The following is a 22359-nucleotide window of genomic DNA, read 5'->3' as shown; positions in this document are numbered from 1 at the left end:
CCAAACTAGATAAAGCTGGTTTACATGCTATTCTTATGATACACATATAAAAAAAAGACAAGTTGCGCTACTTATGTAATATGGGAGTCCGATTGGTAACTTATGCAAATCATACCCCTGAATTCCTTTTTTGCCAACAGTGGTGATATCCCATGGTCTGAAGTGTCAAAAAAATATAAAATTTGTGTAAGTGTTCTATGATAATGTAGTACTACAGTGTAGACATCACAGTGAAACCATCTCTGGACAGTTTCCTACTCCAGGACAATACCTGGGATTGCCACACATGTTGAGAATATAGAATGGAACCACTAAAAATTGCATGCACACTTGTGAATTAATGCTATCTGAACGCATGGAACCAATGACAGACTGCAGACTAAGAGTTTATGATATTTAATGCTTCAATGATTCATCTGTAAACAGCATCAGTACAGTCTGCTAATCTGAAGAAACATTGACCAACACAAAACCCTTAATGTCAAAAAACTTATTGCATGATAAATCCACCAGGAGGTTCCTCTGGCCAGATTTATATGGCTTGATGTCCAGTTTTGTAATGGATTTTTCATTGCTCTGCACAGGCAGCACACTAAAAAAAAAAAAAATATAAAAAAATAAAATAGTTAGTAAAGATACAGTTGTAGCTTCAGTAAGCCAAAAAACAAAACACTTTTCCAAAAATAGTTTTTGGAAGGTTTACTTTGTGGGGGGGTTTTCCATTCTACAACCTCTATAAAAACATAATGGGAATGCAGCTTTAAGGAACAGTTAAAAATGACAGGTTGGGAGCCCACTGCTAGGCTCTGCCAGAGGCCCAATTTCATCAGTAATAACTCAGTTACCCTGAGGCCTATTAACTCTCACTTCAAAGGACAATATCTTTTCTCTCAACATGGTTGTGTTACATCACACCACCTAACTTGTAACATTTGAGCATAGGAGACCTGGATGAAGACATCCCAATAGCCACCAGTATCTTTTGGTCTTTTACCAAAGAGGACAAAAATAAATTTATTTTACCAGTGTGTGTATGCATACTTTGTTTAGGACGACTTCTAACAGTACTAATGTACTTACTCTATCTTAATCTGTTGCTTTATCAGTCCACTGCCATCTATTGTCAGAACAACATCATCAACACTCTCAGATAATGGATTGAAGAATGTGATCTCTACATGAAGAGGTTTATTAACATAGGCTTCATCAATCACCTAAAACACAAAAACTGTAAAGTTAATCTCCATGCAAGGTGTAGAAATAAGCAAGAAGGTTTGCAACAGAAAGTTTGTTTAAAGACAGCCATTTGTATTTAATTTTTTTTTTTTTTTGGTGCTTGAGTTCTTCTAGCACTATGGCAGGGGAACCCCATGCTCTGCCCTCCTCCTAGTGTCAGCTGGTATTGAAAATTAGGTGATGAAAATGGCAGTCTAGGCTCAGATGGCATGGGGTGATTGATTTGAAACCAATATTCTGCCAAAAATCTGACAAATTGGTCAGTGGTATCAATGGCAGATAAAACGAAGAAAAAACCAAATAAAAAACAAACAAACAAAAAAAAAAAAAAAACCACACATTTAACTCCTCCCCCCCCTCCCCATCTATACACTATGCATAGTACTGTAAATAAGAGTTATGGTATAACATACCTTTGTTAACTTTGTTCGAGGTCCATAGAGTCTACCTTGGGGTATGTAGTTACAAGCTCCAAAGCTATTTGGTTCATTGGATTGCTCCATCATGAACTGGTCCTCCTCCCTAAATTCCCCACCCTCAGCCACAGGCATAGTTTGTAAGCAAGCCTAATGGCAAGAGATGGAGCATGGAGAAGTACAATGTACACAAGAAACACTATCCTCTTTGTATCACTGATTCCCTCTTCGTATGTTTAAAGAACAGATCCCTAGTGCGGCCAGGTGAATCAGCGTGGGTGCCCTGTGGACCTCAAAGAAAGTTAACAGAAAAAAGTTGCTGCATCATAACCAGTTTTCTTCTTTAGGATCTACCTTGGGGGATGTTCTAAAGCAGTTCCCTTAAGGGTGGGGACGCTCCCGCGCAGAGAGGAGAATCAGCCGCCTAAAGGAAGCATCCTGGGAGGCAAAAGTATCAAATGCATAGAATTGGATAAAGGTCTGGACGGAAGACCAAATGGCTGCCTTGCACAGCTGTTCAGCCGAGGTGCCATGTCAAACCGTCCATGATGGTCCCACAGACAGTGAAATGTGCTGTTACCTTCCTAGGGACAGGGAGACCAGCTTGTGTATAGATTTGAAAAATAGTCATACGTAGCCAGCGAGCCAAAGTTTGTTCGCTGACCAGCCTTGCTTGTGAAATCCATATAACACAAAGAGCAAATCTGATTTCCTGATGGAGTTGGTACGATCCACGTAAATACAAAGGGTTCGAACCACATCCAGGGCAGCTTCACCTGTAGGACAGGTCTGAAGGCTGAAAGTCTGGGACTACAAATTTCCTCATTCATATGGAAACCACCTTTGGAAGGTAACCCACCTTAGTACGGCGGACTGCTCCATTTTAATGAAAATTCAAGTATGGAGAATGGCATGACAATGCTGCAAAGTCAAACTCTGAGCTGAAGAAATAGCGAGGAGAAAGGGTCTTCGTTGTCAGCCATCACAAGTCCACTGTATCTAAGGGAGGAGATTGCAGTGCCCTGAGAACCAAGGATAAATCCAGTGCCACCGGTGAGAGAAATGGAGGTTTGCAGCCAAAGAACCCCCTGTAAGAATGTTCTAACATCCGACAAAAGGGCAATATTGTGCTGGGGCCAAACTGTCAAAGCAGAAACCAGAACTCTCAAGGTAGCCAGGCGCAGACCTAAGTCTAATCCAGCCTGATGAAAAGCAAGTACTCTCAATACTTTAAGCATCTTATGGTCATAATTTCTGTGAGAACACCAAAGGAAAAAGAAAAAAAAAAAACCATGAATGCCAAATTCTGTGACAGATGCAGCTGGAAGCAGGCTTCCTTGCCCTCAGTCTGGAAAACCCTTGGCCTTTAAGACTGAAGACTCAAGAGCCATGCCATCAAAGCCAGCAGAGGTAAATCCTGGTATAGGCAGGGACCCTGCCTTAGCAGAACCAGTCGTAGAGGCAGTGGAAGTGGACTATCCATGGATAGAAATGTCAGATCAGAGAACAAATGCCTCCTGGGCCAGGCAGGGGCTAATAGTATTATCCTGCCACCTTCCTGCTTGAACTTTGACAACTTTTGTGAGGAGGGAGATTGGCAGTGAGGGGATTTCAGGTTAGCATGCATGTTTTCTCCAGAGTGTCCACAAAGGTGGCTGATGGGTCCCTTGTTCTGGACCCATACCTGGGAACTTGTGGCAGTGACATGACGCCACGAGGTCTGCATCTGGTAATCCCCACTTGTCCACCAGGGTTTGAAAGACATCCGCATGAAGAGCCTATTCTCCGGTGCGTATGTCCCACTTCCCAGTTGAGAACACCTGGGATGAATATTGCAGAGATTGCTGGAAGATGGCAGAAATTCTGCTGTGAGCAGAATGCCACATCCTTGGAGGCCAGACTTGGTGTGCCTCCTTGATGATTGATGTAGACCACTGCTGTTGCATTGTTGGACTGAACCTGGGCAGGCCTTCCCTGTAGGAGGTCCTGCGCTAGAATGAGCACTGCACGAAGCTCCAATATATTTATTGGTAGGTGACTTTCCTGCATGATCCACCTTCCCTGGAAGGTGTGGTGACCTGTCACCACTCCCCATCCTCGCAGACTTGCATCTGTGGTGAGAAGTACCCATAATGGTCGCCCCTTGTTTAAATTAGTCTCCTGCCACCAGGCAAGGGAGAGCCGAACCCCTGGCGAGATGCAAATCATCCAAGACTTTATCCGATGATACTGACCATCCCATTGAGCCAGGATTCATTGTTGCAGGGACCTGGAGTGGAACTGGGCATACGCCACCATTTCGAGTGTGGAAGTCATGGAGCCCAGCACCTGCATTGCCAAGTGTACCAACACCATTTGCATGCAGAGACTGTGCACACGATTCTGTAGTGCCACAATCTTGTCTTCTGGTAGAAGAATTGTCAGAGAGTCCAGCATCGCCCCTTGGTTGACCAAGATTTTTGCCTGTAGTTTCCTCTAGGAATGACAGGAGCAAATAAACACAGTCTCTCGAGACACCCTGTGGGCAAAAGGACAGACTACTCCCTAAATTTAGAGGCAGCCGTGGATGGCAATGCAGCAGACTTTGGACTAGAGCCGAATCACATAATTACTTCCTTGGCAACACCAAACAATACCCTCCCTTCAAAAGGCAAGGATTCAAGATCCTTCTTGGATCTTTGGGCTTCAACTGAGTTTGCAGAGACCCTAGAAGGCAAAATACATGAGTCAATAACAGCTTGCCCCATATACACAGCCGCTTCTCACATTTGGAGTAGAGATTGGAAGATACTATGCCAGATGCAAACAGAACAACAGAGTTGTCCATTCTTCCATAGCTTTGTCTACCCAGACTACAGCCATAGCTGGTCTGGTAATAGCACCAGATAATTAAAACATGGTTTTGAAATTGGCAAGTTTTCTTTCTGTAACCTTTTTCAAAGAGGACGCTGCCTAATCAATCTTGTGAATGATCATCTACAGTTGGGGCGGGGCCTTCCCATTTTGCACTCAAAGTGCAAGTGGGTATGGAGAGGTTATATACCTTGCAGCATGAAAATGCTTACCAGGAGTGCCCCATGCTCAGACTGAGGGAAATAATTCTTAGTGACATCTAGACCAGAGTCTTAGGTTTCAAAGTGGCTGACATCTCTTCCTCTATACAGAGGACAGCCCTTACCAGAAAGGGGACATCCACAAAGGACTGATTGTCTTCCACTGAGTAAGACCCAGAACTCTGGCCCTGCCTCCTCAGCAGACTGATACTCACTCTTCAGGCAATGACTGACAAGAACCCCTTATGCCCCTGCTTTACCTAACAGGTCTATACCTGCTGAGAGGCTATAGACAGAGGATGCTGCTGACTAGAGTGAGCAGTAGAATTAACCCAACAGGAATTCATGGGGGGCATACACATAGAAGGATACACATGCTGTGAACACCCCATAGCATGAGGTAATACCACTGCAGCAGGAGCCTGTGCTTCTGCAGCCTTGACTACCTAGTATGACAAAACCTGAGGCAACATGGCCACCCAGGGTGGCTTTGGTGCAGGTGTACTGGATGGCCCAGGTATCTGTTTACAAGTTACTACACAATACATCCTGTATAACATCCTGCTCCAACAGGCCTGCCACACAGGACTTACATGTCTTCAGCACTGGTGGTTCAACCATCTCACCTTTAACTTTAGATTTGACAAATTAGTAAATGGTATAAGGTATACAATGCAGTGTGTATCATTTAAACTCTCCTCATCCCTCCTGAAGAGGTATGTGGGGAAACAGTGATATAACTGACAGTTTGAAAAAAAAAAAAAAAACCATCACATGCAGTACACACAGCAGCTAGCATACAATGCATAAATATGCACAATTGCTATTGCAAATTTACTATATTCTACCACAACCCCCTCAGGGCTGTTTAGTTGATAGAGTGCTATATACCAGGCCCAGGGGAGAGGTATACAGAGACAGACCAACAGCTACAGCAGTACAAACAAACACTAACTGCCAGAGTCTGTTTACATGAGGTGTTCGATATAGTGAACCAGACACAGGAATCCATTCCCAGAAGATAGTGTCTGACGGGGAGGAGCGCCCATCTCCCCTAGGCTGCGATTTTGAGGGTCAGGTACACTGACCTCACAGTAGTAAGACGTTGACTAGTCCGCCTCTAGTGCATCTTACCACCTGTCCCTGGCTACAGGCAATATGGCCCTGGCCGCCTCATTGAGGACACATCACACGAGGCCTTCACCCGCAGCTGCCTCTGATGAGTCTACACCGGAGGCCCGGATTGCCGCACACTATTCCCAGTGAAGAATAGCTTACCCAACATCTCTATGACTCGACTGCAGTCCGGACCTCAGCGAAAGTCTCTAGCCAAGTCATGCTGAGGCCTGCCGAGAACCTCAGGGCATATAGTGGTACTGTGTCATTATCGGTGCTGGTACCGCTAAACTCTGAGCTTTCAAAAAATAAAAAAAAGTTAAAATCATAAAATAAAGCCTGGGACTGCCTAGGCAGTCCCGCTGTATAACTGGTCGCACACTAAACAAAAAAACTGAATGCCTGTGGCTGAAGGCGGGGTTTAGAGAGAACCAGTGCATGCTGGAAGTTCCAAAGCTGCAGCTGTTTGGTGCATTGGATTGCTCCAACTAAATACCCCAAGGTGTATCCTGTGGACCCCGAAGAAGAAACACTGTTTTAGGCATCAATGGCAGATTGCAGTCAATTTCCAATTATCAGAAAATCCAAACATTGTATATACTCTCAGATGGTGAAGTTTGACCCATCATCAAGCCCCAGGGGACCACACACAAAAGGGAAATGAATAGCTTGAATGTTGCGAATTTTGATTAATTTTATTTTTTAGTTTACGTATTTTATTTAGCACAATTTATATTTAGTACAAGTTTCCTTGACATGAAAACCCAATGTCTAACTGAGACTGCTGTTATACAGTCACATGTACACTACTGCAGACTGCTTGATTGTGCTAAATATACCGGGTTAAACCTAAAAAACCCCCATTAAATACCAGTCTTATGGTGTCAGTCACTATTGGGGTTTGGGCTTTTGGAGCATTATTCTAAATAAATTCTGTAACCTGTATGAGAGGAGAGACTGAGGTAGCAAGAGATAATTTCTACTGTGAAATGTGCAGTAGACGACAAGCTTCAGCTCCCACATTTGGTAGTCTTGAAATTTGGAATGATGCCTTTCGCCAGCTTCAAACATTCACTTTGAACTCACCATTTCAAAGCCTACCATCCCTACTCCTGAATTTCCACTCCTCTCCTATAATTTGCTCCTCTACAGTTCAACCCTCCTCTTATGCAAGGGCCCCCTTCCTCATGTTCACCTCTAGCATTGCCTCCAATGCTCCTTGCATCCTAGCTCATTTCAGCAACTATGCTCACCCTTGATAGGACACATGCTCATTGAGTACTTAACTGTCTTCTCCAAGCGATTCACCTCCACCAGCCAATAAAAATAGTGAGTTTCCCTAACAGTCACCTCTAGGCCACATCCTTCCTAGTTTGTTGGGTTATTGCTCTATTGTTCCAAAGATATGTCAACTTAACATTTACTGTACCATTGTCATGTTTTATATACACCCTGTACGGTGCATGACTTCATACCTCTATATGAATTGGTGGGCTCTTTAAAGTGATCACTGTTCTGGTCACAAAAATCAATCCAGCATCATCTACACATACAGCAACAACTTTAATCATATTGTCTGTTGTCAGGGTGTCTTTATACTGGGAGTAAGATATAGAAAGCTGTATGTTTTTCTCTGGAAAACAAAAAATTAATAAGTCAACAACATAATGGCAATTTTGTAATAAGTTTACTACAAAAAAGTTCAGAAACATAATGGAGTCCCAAGACAAGAGTTAATGTCATTGGTTTGTATTGATTGGATAAACTGGTCAAAACATGGTTCAGACCAGAAAATGGCTGCCTCTTTAAAATTAGGTGTGGTTTTGTTTAACTGAAAACCAAACACCCCCTGATATTTGGGGTCAAAGAGTCCGGTCTCTGATCACTTTTAAGGTTCCAAGAAGAACAGAGTCCCGGCTGGGGTTTCCTGCAAGTTCGGGATTTAAAAACAGAATGTCTGGTTTTGGATAGCATGTAAACTGGTCCAAAATACATGATTTTACCGGTTTTATCAATTTGAATGAAATCAGTAACTATAGAAGAAAAAAAATTGAGGGTATTTTTACCAACACGGGGGTCTGCAAACATGGACTTTAACATCAGCATACTAAAAGACAGCAGCAAAGTTACACTTCTTGAGTTTGTCATTTATATTTGAAAAGATCTAAAATTACAACATTTTTGTAGTACAGCTAATAAACTAGTTTAAGTTAGTAATAAATTATGGGTGAAACAAATCTAATGTTTACTACCTATTATTCTGAACTTAATTGAATTCTTGAACATTTTCAAGAAGTCTCAGGCTTCTTTAGAAGGGTGTAGTAGGAATTACCGCCAGCCGCAGCCCGGCAAGGGTGAAGATCCCAATCGTCCCTAAGGTAAGTATCGCTAACCTAATTCTACCCCCTAACCCTCCCTTAGGGAGGCCTAACCCTAACTCCCCGATTTTGACGCCTGTCATTAGTCCCATGTCGGGAGTAGAGAGTCTGGAAGCTGGTGGTCGGCATTTAGATAGTCGACTTCCAGACTACACCCACTTTAGAAGTGTTAAAGTGCTCCTGAAATTTTAAGTGTTAACGTATAAAAACCATGGGTGGTAGTGGAAAGGTAGTACACCTCATTTATACATACCTTCATGTGGCTCCAGTGTAGCAGACTGTGCGTCAGTTAAGATTTCCTTCACTGCGGCTCTAGTGTACACAATGCCGGTTGCAGTCATTTTGATACTTATATTTTTGCTACTTGCGTATTTATTTTTCAAGTTCAGGGAAAGTAGGACATCCTGACCAACCTGCGTCTCAGGGCCCTGGTTAAAAGTAGCAGAGAAGTCAGGTATTGGGGCAGAGCCTGTATGACGTACAAGGTCTTCTCCAGGTCCAGATGTTGGGCCATGTGGCCTTGTGCTGACACTTGAATCCTTTAGTTTTTCCTGAGCCTTCTCAAAGATGTCTCTCTCTTTACCAGAGCCTGATAATGGAAGATATGGGTTAATCAGAATAATTAGGACAAGTTCAAAAATGTGTTGTGTTAATCAGATGTTTAGGGTGCTGCTAATTTGAAGTCTCCATTAGAAGGTCACATCTAAAATAATTTGCATGCATGATCTGGAGTTGAAGGCTAGAGAAAGACAGATAGCATCAGGACTGGCAGGCAAACTTGCACAAGTCCTCTTTCCGCCAACAGACAATTTTACCATGGAAACAAGGATCCCTCAACTTTTTGGTAATATTTTAATGGCAATTTGGGGGGGGGCTATCTCAAGACCTTTAGAGGACCTAAAGCATTAGAGATCTGTGCCCATATTTAAAATATATATTAGACAGTGTACTGTGCAAATATGTTTTAGGAAAGTATGGAACAAATGCTGCACAGTAAGAATGTTTTCAAAAATAGGAGTTTGCTTTTTGTTAATTGATAAAAACAAAGAGAATTGATGCTAGATTTCTCTTCTTCTGTTCATTCAATGTACACTTGCAGTTGAAGGAGCTCAGCAGGAAGGTTGTCCAAACATCTTGGAGAACTAACCACAGACCTTCTTTGGATATAGACTTGCTCAAATGCTTCTGTCACTTCATGTAATCAAAGACACATTGTTCAGATCAGGGCTCCATATCAATTACAGAACATCTTGTACTGCTTTATGCTGAAGACCGTTCCTAATGACATTAGCTGTATGTTTGGGGGTAGTTGCCCTACTGCAGACTAAATTTGGAGCCAGATGCCTCCTTGATAGTATTGCATGATGGACAAGTACCTGTCTATTTCTCAGCATTGAGGACACCATTAATCCTGACCAAATCCCCAACTCCATTGGCTGAAATGCAGCCCCAAATTTGTAAGGAACCTCAACCATGCTTCACAGTTGCCTGCAGTCACTTATTGTACTGCTCTCCAGTCCTTCGGCAAACAAACTACCTTCTGTTACAGCTAAATGTTTAAAGTTTTGACTCATCAGGCCAGAGCACCTGCTGCCATTTTTCTGCACCCCAGTTGATAGGTTTTTCATGCATAGTCTAGTTTGCCTTGTTTCCACATTGGAGGTATGGCTTTTTGGCAAAAGTTATTCCATGAAGGCCACTTCTGGACAGACTTCTTCAAACTGTATTATATTACATAAGATAATGTCCCGTACTAGCTCTAATATAGTTTTCCACAGTACTTTCCTTTAGAGTTTGTTCCCAAATTTTACATACAAGAATTCCAATGGTCGCTGTATCTCCTCTTTGAGTATACCAATATCAGGAGTTGGAGTAATTTTACCAAAGAGGAGATACAGCGACCATTGGAATTCTTGTATCTAAAATTTGGGAACAAACTCTAAAATGAAAGTACTGTGGAAAACTATATTAGAGCTATTACGGGACATTATCTTATGTGATATAATACTGTTTGTTGAGTGTGAAGCCTCCATTTTTTGTCTTGTAAGCAGCAATATAGAGTGTGGAGCGCAAGGGGAATTTTCTTCTTTTTTGTGTATTCTTCAAACAGTAGATGGGTGTACCTGGGTCCCACTGCTTTCTGCCAGTTCTGAGCTGATGGCACATCTTCCCAATTTGAAGGGAATCATGCATGATGCGTTTCATCTGATTCAAGGCCGACCACCGAGTCTACGATCCTCAACATTTGCAGTTTCTTTGTGCTTCTTCAAAAGAGCTTGAACAGCACATCTTGAATCCCCAGTCTGCTTTGAAATCTTTGCCTGGGAGAGACCTTGCTGATGTAGTACAACTACCTTGTGTCTTGAAACTCTTCCACAACCCCACCTTTGTAGCAGAGTGGCTGTTCCTCACCCAGTTTCGAGCCTCCTACACAGCTGTTTCAGTTCATCATTTTCAGATGTAGGTTTAAAGTCATCATCATCACCTGTTTGGTATGATTGGTTAATAATACACCCGATTATAAGAATCCTACAAAATCCCTGACTTTGTGCAAGTGTACCTAGAAGAATTGATACAATTTTGAAGGAAAGGGTGGTCACATCAAATATGGATTTCATTTTGATCCCCCTTCTGTACAGCTATAAACTATCAAGTAACACTTATTTTTTTAAATCATTCTTGCTTTGAAGCATTTTTTCCCATACCCGCCTAAAACTTTTGCACAGTAATGCAAGTATATTATATATTCCCCCCCCAAAAAAGATAAAACATTCTCACCAATACCTTTAAAAACCTCAGTTTGTAGGACACCCCCCCACCCCCCCCCCCATCTGGGACACTGTACTGAGCTCTGCTGTACTCTGAAGGACAGACAGCGACATGACCAAGACAAGAACGATAAAGAACCTTGGTGGACCATGCTGCAGTTTACCAGAGTCTATTTTTGTTGTATTCCCAATAGTAATGCATGTCATTAACCTCCATTACTAGTACTACTATTTTATGTTTATTATTGTATATAGCCCCTTTTGTGGAACCTGGTACTGCTGCACCATATGGTCCACTGTAAATCCAGCAATGGAAAATTTCTGTGCTACTCCCCCCTTCCTATGATTTCCTAGGCATGTGCTTATTTTGCTTGAAGGTTAATCCAGCCCTGGCCTGTATCTCTGCTGTAGTAGATGAGCCAAAGAAACTGAAAATAAGAAAGTTGTAAAACAAAAACTGACAACATCCAGCATTAAGTTCCAACTAAGTGGGTGGTGAGTATAATACAATAAACAAAGTTACTAGATGTGCATTATATACCTTCAGGATATTTATAATTATTAGTCACATCTACACGTTTGTTAGAGCCAACTGCCTTGGTGCTGGTGAATTGCCCAATTGATCGGGTGTTGGAGTAAACTTTTCTGGCTGACCCATCAGGATATACCATCCAGTTTACAATATCAGCATTCACTTCTGCAAATACAAATGCTGTATCAAACTGCAAATCCACATCTCCCTCTTTAACTGCATTCAGCGAACATGGTCCAAGACAGTACAAGCCTGATGTAGAGAAGGAAAAAATAAATAAAAATTAAATATTATATTTATAAGAATTATATTGCAATCTCCATTTGTAATAAGAAGGTGACCTTAACACTTGTGGTGACAACTACAGCAGCCTGCACTCTGTACACACATACTTCTGGCGGGCTCACCTATCATTTCCTGGGAATTTAGGTTTCAACATGCAAGGCCAAGATACATTGCCCACTTCTCCCAGGAACTCCATTCATCAGCTCCTTGCATCCAAACCTCCCACTCTGGTAAGCCCCATGTCCAGTGATCACATACAATGCTGTAGGTTTGTGCTTCTAACAATCAGTTACTGGAGTCTGCAAGGAACACTGCAGGGATGTAGTCAGAACGCAGACACCTGAAATTAGGGTTAGGCTAAAACATTGTCGACATTCTGATGTTTGACATTCACAATGCGGACATTAAGAGGGATGACATTACTTTAGTAGTCATTGTGAATGTCAACATTTTGAACATTGTCATCCTGAATGTTGACATTATGGTGTTCACATAAGGAATATAGACATTATAAATACCATACAAATAGGTGTGGTCAGTAGTCATTTCAGCTCTAAACCGCTCCAATCTGTTTGCTTGACTTTAATTCAAATAGGCTAGTCACAAATGAGAAAAACCAGGCTTTGAAAGTTCAATACAATGAGCCAGTTTGGGAACCAAATCAGAAGCATAAATGCTGGAAAATTGCTTCAGCCCCGCTAGGTTTATATGTAAGACTGCAGAGTGAGTAGTATGCAAGTTTGTATTGCACATGCCAAGAAAGCAAATGCGTTCACAGCTATGCAGCCCTGTTCTCATCCAATGGGATCACTGGGCCAGTGACACAGTCCACCCAATACACCACCAGAAAGGGGGAGTGACCTTGCAGCACACCCCTGGTTACATCACACTGGGGGCATGCCCAGCACTCCCAGAGGTGCCATGCTGCCCTCAGATTGCCTGCACTGCCGACCCCTCAGCGACCAGGAGCTGCACCCAGATGAATGAGGAGGAGCCGGAACTTTGGTGTCACCCCCCACAGTGAAGCATCAAACTCTCCAAACAGAAAGGTGTATGTGAAAAAACCACCCTATTTCCATTCCAAAGTTCAGTAATTGTAATTTACACAGATAGAGGACTAACCAGGGGTGTTCGAGCTGTGTTATTGCACAGTGCATTGGGGCCAATCCATATCAACTCCTACAGCCAGTAGTGCTGCTGCAGAGCTGCCCCATTTGGCTTGCAGAGTGCTTGGACATGCATCCAGCAGAGTCACCTAAGGAGCAGTGCTCCAATTCCTGGTGGCCCGTGCCCTCTCCAGCTATGCACAAATGCAGCACAGCAAGTAAGTGCATATACAGATTAGGAACAGTATTTCTGCACCTTCTAGGCAAGTTTGTAAACCGGGCACATGTTACCAATGCAGAGACATGCAGCACTTCATACAGTATTTGCAGAGATGCACCATTTTTCTGCAAACTTCTAAGTAGTAAACACCCACATTGGTGCCATTTGTGCCTCAGCACCAGTATGTGGACTGAAGTGGTGCATAGTACAATATGACAATGCAGGGTTTTGATCATTTAAAAGTCATCCATTCGAGAACTTCTGTATGCAGTTTATACCTTCACTTTGTTCCTGTGGAGTTGCATCCAAAACCTGCCATCCATCATAGCTTGAACCGATGCTCTTCCTAACAAACCAGCCTTCATTCCACACATGGAAATTCCTGTATAGTGTACAGTGAAAAATTCAATTTTAGATGAGGACAATCTATAAAACATTGGCAGACAACAGTAGGTTTTACATATTAGCTGAATTATAAGTGAACTCAGTGGTCAATACACAGACAACCTACAAAACTTATGCACCCAGATTGACTGCCCAGTGCATGCCTACTTTCACTAATTAGAATTGTGCATAGCTAGGTGGAAGAGTATGAAGATGCCCAAAAATGGTGTAAAAAAGGGAATGTGTTCAAAGTAGAACCTTCAAGTATGCCAATGGATGCATCTAAATGCCTGCTCTATAGCCTCATTTATGGCTTACATTGAAGTAATACTGGTCTGCCTTTATTACAGAGTGCTTGCTTTGCTTATCCCAAAACAAAAACTCACATGTATGGAAAAAAAAATAAAAATTGAAGTCAACTTTAGATAGGACAGTCCTGATTTCATTAGATTGTGCCACAGAAAGTGACGTCTGTTCTCATCAGCATCAATTGAGCGATAAGGATGTCCCATAAAGCCTGTGTACCAGCGGCAGGATTAAGCAGCATACTTTATCCTTGCCATTTTGGATAATAAAATGGCTCTAGATGTTCCCATGTCACCTCAATTTACAGTAAATGATAGAAATAAAATCCTGGTAAAGACACCAAAGCACAGGTTACCAGAGCTAGATGGGAAAGATCTAGGGACAAATTGGTGTAGCCAATGTCATAAATAGGTGTACTATACACAAGTCTTCCACTCCATGAACAGCACCCTGTTTTGCTAAAGTAGGTTGACTCCAGTGTCCAGTTACATAACACAGGGCTTTGTCATGGTCATAGGTCCTCTGAGTGTTCGGATAAGTCTATCAACATATACAAGGGTCTTTAGCAAGTGGAGCTTTCCTAGAAATTAAATTCAATATGCAGCCAGAGTGTGAGTTAACCCGACAGTATGTCAACCTGACCATGACAGGATCCTGACATTGGTGGGTATTGTAAATTTAAAGACATCAGTAAGCAGCATGTTTAAAGTTACAACAAATTGTTAAAATGCTCCAACTTTAAATATGCTGCTTACTGGCATCTTTTCATTTAGAATACTCATGCAGTTACAATGCTTTAAGTCACAATACACCAGTGTTGGATCTCGGAGCCAGCTGGGTCAGGATGATATAGTCACTATGTGGACAGCAAGAATATCATCCTGAAACATTGCCATTTGACCTCTAGTGGTTCGGTACGAAGTAGCAATGGAATTTTGCTTGAAGCAAAGTGCGTGGCGTGTGACATTTTTTCATCTTGCCCTGGGCTCCAAAGAACCTAATTATGCCACCACTTTCCATTGAAAGCGCTACCTGCCAGATACACAGTACAGGCAGTCACAGGGGGAGGTGTTCTACCCTGGGACTACCAATCCAGGCTATGACAAGCAGAAGTGTACTTCTAGTGGTAAGCCACTCCCCTGCCTTTCAGGCAGCCCTATCCAGCTTCTAGGGGCTTCAGCTGATGCAGTCCCTAGAAGCCAGTGTTGTGTGGCGCCATCGCTGCTTGCAGATATGCCGGTGCAGGGACAGTCTCCTTTCCTTGGGCAGCCCCATCATCCAATAGGATAGGAGCCACTGCTGGTTATGACAGGTTGTCTTGTAGAGTGTTATTTATGATAGAGAGATAGTGTTGCAAGTATGTATTACCACATTATTGCAATAGAATGGTGTTGGATAACTTCAGTAGCCAACTACTAATGAAACAAATTTAAATCCTGCAACCATCCTTAATTGAAGGGGACCCAACCAAGTATCCTTCCTGGGTCAATAATAAATATATTGTATTTACCATATCCCGACTACTTACAGGACACCAATCAGTAATGCATGGCAATGAAGCCCTCACCAATAGCCCTTTTACACTGCTGCGATAACCCGGGTTATTTCTGGGTCTACCTGGGTCACAACTCAGTGTAAATGTGACCTGGCAATCCAACCAAGGTAGCTACCAGGGTCAGACCCAAAACAGACCTGGGTAATGCAGTGTAAACTGCGCAACCTGGGTTATTTGACCTTGGTAATGCCTAAAATTAGCCGACTGTTGGTTGTGGAGCAATCATCTCCCACTTTATGACCTAACAAGTTTAGCAGGGCAGACCCAGGTTCAATGTGAACAGGGCTGACCGTAGGATAACCCAGATTGATGGTGCTGTGTAGACTGTCTGACTTGGGTTGGAACCATGTCTGTAAACACAGGTCAGACCCAGGTTTTTGGTAGGAAAGAGTAACTTTTTTTTGCATGACGACTGGTACACAAGCAATTCCACTGGTAGCCAGGCACAAGTCAGAGCATTGGGTGTGAAAAATTGTGGCCTTTCACAGGCAAAAAAAAAAAAAAAAAATCCAAATCATGCCATAATAAGCTATCCCCATAGGGATAGAGGCCCCAGTTCAGTAGTGCACTGCTGAATGCAGATTCCTGATTGTCAGGAATCTGCGCATGCGTAGTATAGGTCCTGCATGATCACACAGAGGGCCGGATTTAGAGATGTATGCAATGGTTAGCCCACATCTCCTATGGTGGGAGGACTGTGCATGCGCAGGAGGCGTACTCAGCCTCACAACCGCGTGTCACCCCCGTTTTCCTGGAGGAACCAGGCCATGGCCTACATGGGTGCTCGCAGATACCAGGATTGGCTGATTGAGATTTCCTGGCTTCTGTTGCATATACGAACCAGCCAGCTGAGTGATCTGCAATCACTGAGGATCTGATAATCGGCAATCACATCAGCCAGCTGTGTACTTGCATGCATTATTTATTCAAGCTGCGTTCAAAAGGTGTGACTCCTCCTGTTGCATTACCATATTACAGCTGCTTTCATGTTAGCAGCTGTAATAGATCCTGCTTCCTCTGCTGAATCACCCCCAAAGACATTGTACTGGTTTGATTGTCCCCCAAATCCTTGTATGAGGAATATATATGTTCCCACCATGTTTGTTTATTACAGGTGCTGTGGTTCCCCCAATTAAAAAAAAGAAAAAAAAAAAACCCCACACTAATCTATAGTTACCTACAACACAGTAGGGTCGGTTTTGTCAGAAGCCAATTAACCCAAGCTCTACTGTGGCAGGGAAAGATCTGAAGGATTTACAACTGAGTGCACCCTATGCAAATATGTCAATTTATACAAGTCCTATTGGAGAGAATGGCTTGCTTTAAAATGCTTGTAAAGTTTAAAAGGAGATTGCCTAAACACCAATGAGTGATGTTCAGCTGCACTCATTCCTAAATATTATTGCATTACATTTTTCTAAGAATCTTTGGTTAAAAACCTAAATAAATTCACACCATCTAGGACATCATTGGGTGCGAGGTGCTGGAGAAATGCACAGACTCAATAGTAAATATATTGCCCCTAAAAAGTGCATTTGGCAGACAACTTTGTCATAAGCCAGAGCCATCTGTTCAGAAGTGTTGCCCCTACTATAAGAATGTTGGAGCACTGTATTACAACAGGCCAACAGCTAGCAACTAAAGTTCTAAATTAAATTGTTCAAGACCAGGTAAAAAATCCATCTGCATGACATCTGACTCAGATTTACACAGGCAAGAAGTACCTGTCAATGACATGCCATCTTATAAAGTACAGAGGTGGTATGCATTTCTAAACAGTCTATTATAAAATATGCGATGATATTTAAGGATGACGACAGGGAATGACAGCTATAAAGAGTTAGACTTTGATCTTGATTTAGACGTACACAAGCTTTTATGAAAGAACCTAATACATTTGGCCATAGCACTGGATAGGTTCTTGGTCTTATACCTTTTGCTTGGTATAGTAAAAATAAAGATATTTATGTGATCTCTAATAGGTACAATCAGATGCTGATAAGTGAGGCTTGTCAAGCCAATGGCACAAAATCCAGAGGAGCATACGAAATATGAAGCATGGACTATGCTACTACACAACAAAGATCTTACCACACGCTGTCTTCTGTGTCAGATGTTTCTCTTCCATCACTATCAACATATCGATCTACAGTGAGGTTCCCATCAGTGTCATGAGCAGACTCAAAGTTAGAGACAGCACGCGCAGGAATCCCCAGGCAGCGGAGCACTGAATACAGATACACAGCTCATTTGCATTCCATACATTAAACAAAGGGCAATAGTCATGCAATCCAAGAGATACTTCTGCACAGCTTACATCATTGCATTCACAATGCTCACCTACTTAATGCCCATTCATATTGGGGCAGCATACTTTGAATATTTACTGTACATTAAGTGTAATGGTTATTTACATTCTGTAAGTATATACATGCTAACACTTTTTACCTACAGTTCACGTGAAGAGTTTACCCTGACTGAAATTGTGTAGCAACACTGCACCTGTTAAATCAAGAGGGTGGAGCGGTGTTTATTATGAGAAGCTACTACATACTTTTGTAACTTAGGCCTGTACTCAATTGTCGTGGAAAGGTTTTGCCTGTCAGACTTTCCGCCTCCTTCAGAGGAGGAATCTCAGTGCGTGTCCCCGCTTCCTGCCTAATTCAATCCTGAAATAGACTAAAATGGGAACTGGCGGAAAGTGCAGGAGGATTGGGAGAACCACTCTGTACCCTAGGAAAAGATGGACTGACACAGGAAGTCATTAAGGATGTGTACCAATAGCCCTAACTGAACTATTTAGGGTACTTAAGTGGTGTTAATTGCTTGCTATTAAAGTCTATGGAAAAGTGGTGAAGACTGGCATAAAGCAGTGTTTGTGAAAATAAGTAGCCCAATCACGTATGGACTACCTGACAATATGCTAGCACCCATTTTCAGGTCTCTATAGTGAGCTTTTAAAAACATGAAAAAAGACACCCTCCTACATGCACCTGCAATCCAAAAAACACTTGGCCCCTCCTTACAGCACCCCATTTTGCTAGTCTTTATACTTTTAACATTTTCACCCCAAAAAAGGACATGTGTTTTGGGGTGTTGAGGCATTTTTATTTGACAGATATGTCCCAAGGGTTCTGAGTAGTTTCCCCATGTTAGCACCACAAAATAAAGATTATCTACCTCATCTCCTGCTATTCAAAGGAGAACCTTTTTTTATTTCAATGCATTGAGCTTCCACATAGGTGAAATCCTGGAATTGAATTTGGAGATCTGTTTTCAGGCGAAAAAAAATCTCCAAAAGCCAGGCAAAGACATCTTTTTGCCTGTAATTGAATATGGCCCTTCATGTTTTACAAATTCAGTACTTCAATTTGGACACCTTCATGCAAACAATACATTCTATTGTACTGTTACAGCATCATTTGAAATCATTTTCTTCAACAATTGGATTTTTTTACTTATTTTTACATATTGCTGTAAAATGTAGAAGTCTATTAAATGGACCACCCTGATATTTTACCATAATAAAAGTTTAATTCTCATCTTAAGCATGGTTGGTGTAATGGATAGTATTACTGCTTCACAGCACTGAGATCTTAAGGCCGTGGTGTGAATCGAACCAAACTACGGAGTTTGTACATTCTTAGTGCTTGCTAGGGTCTCCTCCTACACTCCAAAGCCTGTAAGATAATTGGCTCCCAACAAAACTGAACCCTAGTATGTGCATATATGTGGTAGGAAATATACTGTAGATTGTGAATTAGAAAGCCTTTTGGTGTATCCCTTTTCTCTGGAGTTCAGCAGGTAGTGCTGCCTGATGTCTGCCACCCAAGTTATGCAGACTTTACCCCCTCTCTCACTTTAATTTCTGCCTTGAACACTATGGAGTGTAATTAGATCTGCACAAACCTGTACAAAGTACTCCTGCATAAACCCAGCACTGCCCATATTTTACTGGTCCAGCCTTACTCCATTGGCGTAGGATGGGAACACTTCCATTCCATTGTGTGGGTTCTGTGCCCCCAGAGTAGTCTGCACTCCAGTTTCCAAAAACCACCCCATGGTCATCATTGCTGTTAACCTAAAAAGTGAGGAAATAAAACAAAGATCTTTTCAAATCTGGGAATAAAGTTGGATCTGTATCTGCAGTAGGAAGAGAAGGGGGAAGGAAATTACATCCCCCTCCCCCCTTAAGATCAACCAAAACTATCGATTCAGAATTAGATATATCTAGAATTTTGCAATCATGAAGGTTTGAGTGACAGTGCAACATAGAAATTGCCATATGCAAGTCCCATTTAATGAACTAATTTAGCGATTTTAGTTGTAAACTATAACAAGTTCTATTGGAAACTAATAATTTTTTTTGTCTGTAAAAAGGGTCCCCTAAAGCAGATAGTTGCTAAACCTCAAGTAGCAGTGCATATGTTAAGGACACAAGCAACATTTGACCAATAGTTAGACCTATGCTAGGATGGAAGCTTATGTAGAAATATCTGTAGCCTTGCCAAACTCAATTTGAGAGCGATTACAGACATAAGCAAAGAGTTAAATTAATCAAGCAAAGGGGGAGATTCAAAGGTTTTCCCCATGACTTTCTTGTGGGTGCTTGACGGTGTAATTAAATTGTTGCTCTATTCAGCTGCAAATCACTGCGGGAGATACATCTGCTTGCAGCCTCTGAGGTGGTGAGCAGAAATGTGTACTTTAGACACTAATGCAGCACTTTTGCCCTATGGGGAGGGGGAACAATTTAATTGCTGATGGGCACACAAAACTGAATCACCTCCTTAAAGTCTAACAGCCAACTACACTTCTATTTCATGCTATGTTTTGTGAACTACAATTGGTTTACTCATTAACAATAACACTTAGTGGTGGTTCAAAGGAAATTGGAGAATTCCATAGTAAAATCCAATACCTATTGCCACAAAACCTCACTTACTTCTTTAGTCTTACCCAGTGAAATTTATCTCCGAAAAACTGATCAACACCCTTGACCTGGTCCTCCCTCACTTCTATTCTCTCGTTTCCTACTGTCCAACCACAACCTCCTTCCATCCACACTTTACTGTATTTGGGCATGAGGTAACCTCAATACTCTTGACCAAATCAATAGGCCATTTTCATGAATACAATTACTCAGTGACCAACCTGTTCTGCCCAAGCAGTTCTCATTTACAAGACACTTCAGTCCTAGACAATGCAGATCCAGCCAACAGTTTCCAACAATCTAAACCTCAACCATGGCACACTAAATAGACCCACTACCTGCAAAAATACACACACTGTTGAGCACCACTGGAGGCAATCTTACTCCAATGCCAACTTGCTCCACAATGAATTCATACTAATCTTACAATACTGCCAGTGATTGATTTTAGCTAGGGGCTGCACCCCCACTATAAAATAATCACTTTCCTGTGAGCTCCTAGGCTACCACTGTGTTCCAGCAGTCCTTTGGCTGCTATAATGAAAGCAGAAGGGGCTTCCCATTGGAAGGGCTTTCTGCAGCTTGAGTGGGGGGGGGGGGGGTAGGATTATTCTGGCCCTGGAACTGCCAGTCTGGTCTAACATTAGCAGATGAGGCACTTCAATTTGAAGCATTTTATTACAGCAGCCTCTAGCACCAGTGCTGCTTTTGTGTACATGCTCAATTTATAGGGACTGGACCACAGCCAATGAGATGCTGCAGCCTCTCCACGGTATTAAAGTTGGGAACTGCCAATAAACATCACTCATTTGAAAAGCACACATTCTTCCCTCCTCCAAAATCCACCATGTCTAACCCCCAGTGTCTTTGCAAACTTCAGCTAGCTACTCTGCACGCCTGGACTTCTTCCCTCAGACAAGAGTTTGGTACCTACTAAAGACAGTCATTGTCTCAAGATGTTGCATCATGCGAAATCTTACTTCTTGTCCTACACTCCCCAATCCACTTTCAGTTCATTCTTTCCAGCAACCAAATATTAAGGGGCTGATTGGGAGTCTGAGCCATAACCCAAGAAGGCATGACTGACCATCATCAGTAGATGTGAGCATTTGATGGCCCTAGTGTTCCGATACTACTACTGATAAGGGGCATCTCCTAGGTGGACAGCAAATATTCAAGGCATATTTGCTTGTACTTTTATGATTACACAGAACTTAAGCTAGATGAGTCACATGTTACCATGGCACTAAGCACTCTTCCCACATAAACTGGATCATGTCTGAGTGAAACATCTTTAGCAGAATTTTTCTTGTAGTTTGAATTTTTATCCAGCAATGAGAGGGTTATGTCCAATACATCATCTTCAAACTGAAAACAGAAATAGAAATCATTACTATAAAAGCGAGAATGACCACTCAACCTATAATTAAACATTGGTTCCTAGTGTTAGGGTAATGGTAAACTGGGAGGCACCATCCTTTTTTTTTTTTCTAGAAAAAGTGGCCAGGTAAGTCTACCTAGTCTATTAGATATCTGGAATGGACTAGTCTGATATCCAAGTTCTAGAACAGTACATGTCTGTACAGACACTTCACCGCTTATTTTTGAAGGCAGCCTAATGTTTTTCTACCAACTATAAAGTGGAACAGCATGTTTCATGCAAATAACCATTGTTGACATAGAAAGTGCTCAAATATTAATGAAACATCAGCACCATGAACCACCATTTTGACCCTCTTTTTAGATTGCTCTAGATCAGCCAGTGTACACAGTGTAAAACCAGATCTGGTTTCAGGTTTGGCACTCCAGCTGGATCAGATGAGTCACAATTTGTATGATCAAACTACACTGATGTGTTAGTACTGAATTCACCATTTGCCCCAGTCAAAACAGTTGCTCAAAATACAAATCCATGCTCATGGAAGTTTGTGTTCAAATTATCTCAAACATTGAAACACCTAAGCCACAAGGTACATTTTTACTCTGCACGTCTAAACCAAGGTGTCTCAGTCTTCAAGTACCACCAACATGTCATTTTGTGAATTTCTGTAATCATGCACAGGTGAGCTAG

General features: G+C 42.1%; 1 protein-coding gene across 1 annotated transcript in view; it reads right to left on the bottom strand.

Annotated features, from left to right (window-relative positions):
• Positions 1 to 380: 380 nt before the first annotated feature.
• LOC148512610 (protein-glutamine gamma-glutamyltransferase E-like) overlaps positions 381 to 22359 on the bottom strand; it is a 31202-nt gene continuing 9223 nt past the window's right edge. Inside the window, exons 6-14 of the mRNA XM_088481887.1 lie at positions 21528 to 21656; positions 19265 to 19436; positions 17447 to 17582; positions 13389 to 13492; positions 11509 to 11751; positions 8453 to 8788; positions 7297 to 7454; positions 1081 to 1214; positions 381 to 592 (exon numbers count right to left, since the gene is read on the bottom strand). Coding sequence (XP_088338013.1) covers positions 442 to 592; positions 1081 to 1214; positions 7297 to 7454; positions 8453 to 8788; positions 11509 to 11751; positions 13389 to 13492; positions 17447 to 17582; positions 19265 to 19436; positions 21528 to 21656 — 1563 coding nt within the window. The 3' untranslated portion in view covers positions 381 to 441. The remainder of the gene's footprint in view (positions 593 to 1080; positions 1215 to 7296; positions 7455 to 8452; positions 8789 to 11508; positions 11752 to 13388; positions 13493 to 17446; positions 17583 to 19264; positions 19437 to 21527; positions 21657 to 22359) is intronic.

This window comes from Taudactylus pleione, unplaced genomic scaffold, assembly GCF_031769625.1.
Source record: "Taudactylus pleione unplaced genomic scaffold, aTauple2 ptg000279l, whole genome shotgun sequence".
Taxonomy (NCBI): Eukaryota; Metazoa; Chordata; class Amphibia; order Anura; family Myobatrachidae; genus Taudactylus; species Taudactylus pleione.
The sequence above is the reverse complement of the archived record's forward strand: the minus strand, read 5'-3'. Positions and strand labels throughout refer to the sequence as shown.